General features: G+C 49.8%; 1 protein-coding gene across 1 annotated transcript in view; it reads right to left on the bottom strand.

The window, feature by feature from the left end:
- Window positions 1-3,774, bottom strand: part of ICMT (isoprenylcysteine carboxyl methyltransferase) — a 12,347-nt gene that overhangs the window by 8,000 nt on the left and 573 nt on the right. Inside the window, exon 2 of the mRNA XM_069079063.1 lies at window positions 431-519. Within this exon, the coding sequence (XP_068935164.1) occupies window positions 431-519 (89 nt within the window). The remainder of the gene's footprint in view (window positions 1-430; window positions 520-3,774) is intronic.

Raw genomic sequence — 3,774 nt, 5'->3', positions numbered from 1 at the left:
CTACAATGGCCTGTGGGGGATGCACTAGATGTGACCTAATAGAAATTAGAGATGGAAAAGGCTTATGAATCCAAACAGAGCCTTTCACCTTGATGTCATTGATCTGAATCTCATTCAGGTCAGGATGAGACACATCATGGAACAAACAGGTGAGGGATACCTGCAGGGAGATTTCCATTCAGACCTGTCTCCTGCCAACAATAGGACCTGATGACGAGGATTAATCCTAATGATTGAGACCCAGGAATCTGACCAGAACCTTGAGATGAATGAATGGATACCAAGTAGAGAACAGCCTTCAGCAAGTCAGAGATGAAACACTGTGACCAAGAGGTGAACCGGGTAATGAAGCACTATTTCTAATTCCTTGATCCATCCACACCAACCCACACCCTCATCAAAAAACAAAAATTAATAAGTTATTGCTTACCAGCCAAAGTGATTCCAAGAAGACTGGCTAAAACCTAGCAGCAATCCACATCCGAAGACAAAGCCAAGAAAACAGGCCCGGATGGCTATCTGAGAGGGAGAGAGGGGGAGAAAAAGGGGGAGAGAGAAAGAAAGAGAGAGAGAGGCAGGCTATCACCTCACAGTCCCCACAGGATGCTGCACCATAACACAAAACCCTCTGAATGCTGACCCAGATGTGGCAATACCTTTTCACTAACATTTCAAAGACAAGCTTTTTTCCCGGCCTCAGTTCAGGATTTTGTAAAGGGGATTAGTGAATTTAGTCTATTGAGAGGACAACCACAGAACATGTTCTTTCCCAAGGTTACTCCTAAAATATAGGGCAGAGCCTTAGAGAGCACCAAGCCTCAGGGGCCAAGGCAGGGACCGGCCCTTTTAACTTGGCACAGGACATCTTCAGTTATATAAAATAAAGTCACATGTTTGCACCCCACGCACATCTGCCTCTGCTGCAGCTGCTGAAAAGCACGAACTGTTAATGACACCCACTTTCCTGGGTAGGGAGGGTGTCAAGCCCTCCTCAAAAGATCTCCCCAGTACCTTCCGGGGAAGCCAGCCCTCAGACCTGAACAGGAAACAGGGACTTCAGGGAGCTTCCCCCCCTCCTCCAATAATCATCTTCCCTGTCCACTCCCACCAGACATGCAGCCACATAAAGGTCCTGGCCTGTCAACTACTCCCCAAGAGGCTCTTCTCAAAGCCCTCAGCCCCTCCCCTAGAAGACCCATCAAAGCCACCCATCACTGCTACCTTCCCTGGCTGCTCACTCACACCCACTAATGCTCCCAACCCTCCAGTCTTCTGGTGCCCACAACTTCAGCCACACTGAATCTCTCCCTGTGTCCCTATTCCTCAACCTGACTTTTGACTTACCCCAACCCTTCCCCCATTTTGACCCCAACTACCCCATGCCCCTTACAATTCCCCCCACTCCTATTCCTTAACTGCCCCTATCTCCTCAACTCCACTCTGAAGGTCCCATCCTTCCCATCCCCTCTCAGACACTAGAAACTTCCCTAAGCCTTCTTCATCCCTTGACACCACCCACCCCCATGCCCCCAACTGCTCTGGCACTACTGCCCAGCTCCAAACATCCCCAACCACCTGCACCACACTTCTACTGCCCAGAGAACTCTCCTGCCAATCCCTACATCCTGCTCTCTAGCCCTATGGTACAGAGTGGATAGAGTGCTGGCCCTGAAGTCAAGAATAGTCATCTTCCTAAATTCAAAGCTAGCCTCAGTCACCTACTAGCTGTGTGACCCTGGACAAGTCCCTTAACCTGTTTTTGCCTCAATTTCCTCATCTGTAAAATGAGCAAAGCATTGCAGTATCTTTACCAAGAAAATCCCAAAATGGGGTCACAAAGAGTCAGAGATGACTGAAAAAAATTGAAGGACTGATTTTCCACCCCACAGCTCTAATGCCATACCCTACCATCCCCCAAAGTTAATCTCTGCATACCCTACACACAGCTCCCAGCCCTGTCCCCCCTAAACTCCCTAATGTGCCTTATTTATCCCTATTAACCAGCACCATTGCTTAACACACCCTATGAACCCCCCCAGACCCATCACTCCTATCTCCTACATGCCACTCCTTACACCTAATCGTTCTATAGCCCCTCCTCACAACCCAATGTCCTGTTATCCCTTTATTCTCCCTAACACTTGTTTCTTCAGTCTCCCCAATGGCACACCACCAATAAAACTCGATTGTGTGGAGTCTGACATGAACTCCCTTCTGAAAGGGAGAGAATCGGCCCCAGACTTTCCTGTCATCATCCTCCATTCAGATTCACTAATTCATCTAACCCATAATTCCTGGCTTCCCTTTATCCTGATTAACAACCTAATCCTCTCCCTCAAAGGTCACCCCAGCCATACCCCTAATTAACCAACACTACCCCTAAGCACTATCAGTGACCATCCCCAAACAATGCTCCTCAGAACTGCCCACTCTAACCATTTTCCCAACCAAGCACTCCCCTCTGAAACTTAGCCAACTAGCCCCAGTAATTATAATTCCCCCACCATCACTAATGCTCCTAACTGACCCCAGGACCTACCACTTCCAAACCTGTAACCCAAGCCTCATCTGCCAGACTCCATAACTACCACCCTAAATAGCTAGCTAACCTTAGTAACCTCAACCTGTGGCCTCCACCCTTGAAACAGCTCTCCATAATCACAACCTCCTGGAACAGTCCCCATCCATTAACCAAGCCCCTCTCAACTCTACTTCCCGTAACTCACAACTGATACAGGGGCCCATCAAATCTTCACCTGCCCCCATAATAGCCCTTATCACCACTACTTCCTGTAACCCATACAGGACTTCAGTTTTCAACACCCCATATCCTTCCTATCTCTTAACACCAGCAGCTCTTTGGAAATGCCCAAATGGGAGCTCCCCAATACTCAAAGAAACTGACCCATGTACCATCCTTCCCCATGGTCTCCACACCTCAGGATAGGAAGCTCCCTGGAGACCCCCAAAACTATATCTCCCCGATCCTCATAAGGAGCCACTCTTGGTAAGTACCACCCCATCATCTCCCATGGACCCCTTGCCCCTCATGCCACACACCCCAAAAAACCACAGCTCCCTATTACAAGGAACTAAATGAGGTTAAGTACCACCTGGTTCCATCCCCTGCCCCACCCACCCACAGATCTTTACTACTCAAAAGGAAATGACACAAATAAATACCAGCCCAGAGCTCCCCAGCTCTTCAGTACAAATGGCTCCCCACAACCCCCCAATACTCCAGCTCCTCATTGCTCATAAGCAATTGTTGCAGGTAAACCCCACAATCTTCCTGTTAGCCTCTGCCCCTAAAAAAACGAGCCTCTCCTGGAGCCATACATCACCATACCCCAGCTCCCCAATACTGATGAGGAACCAGACCAGGTAAACACACAATCCACAGAGGCCTAGAACCTCAGTACAAAGCAGGGTCCCATAATAACTCCTTGAACTGTCCTCCAAACCCAGGCTCCCAAGAAGCTGATGCAGGCAGGCAGCCCCCATCCTTTGTTACCAGTGGCTCCCCAGAGCTGCTCTTTGGGCCCCCCAAACCACAGGTCACCACTGCCCCTGAAGCTAACTCAAGTAGGCATCCCCTTCCATATGAGGGGTTCCCCATAACTGATTCCTGGACCACCCCCAAACCACAACTGTTCACTGCTCCCAGGGAGCTGACCAGGAGGGCACCCCTAGAACTAGCAGCTGGGGGGAGCTGACCCTGGTGGGCACCCCTAGCCTAGCACTTCCCATAAGTCCTGGCAGCTGCGGGGGGAG

Source organism: Petaurus breviceps, unplaced genomic scaffold (genome assembly GCF_028583685.1).
Source record: "Petaurus breviceps papuanus isolate PSGF00001 unplaced genomic scaffold, PetGlider_PUasm1.0 91041, whole genome shotgun sequence".
In the NCBI taxonomy this organism is placed as follows: Eukaryota; Metazoa; Chordata; class Mammalia; order Diprotodontia; family Petauridae; genus Petaurus; species Petaurus breviceps.
The sequence above is the reverse complement of the archived record's forward strand: the minus strand, read 5'-3'. Positions and strand labels throughout refer to the sequence as shown.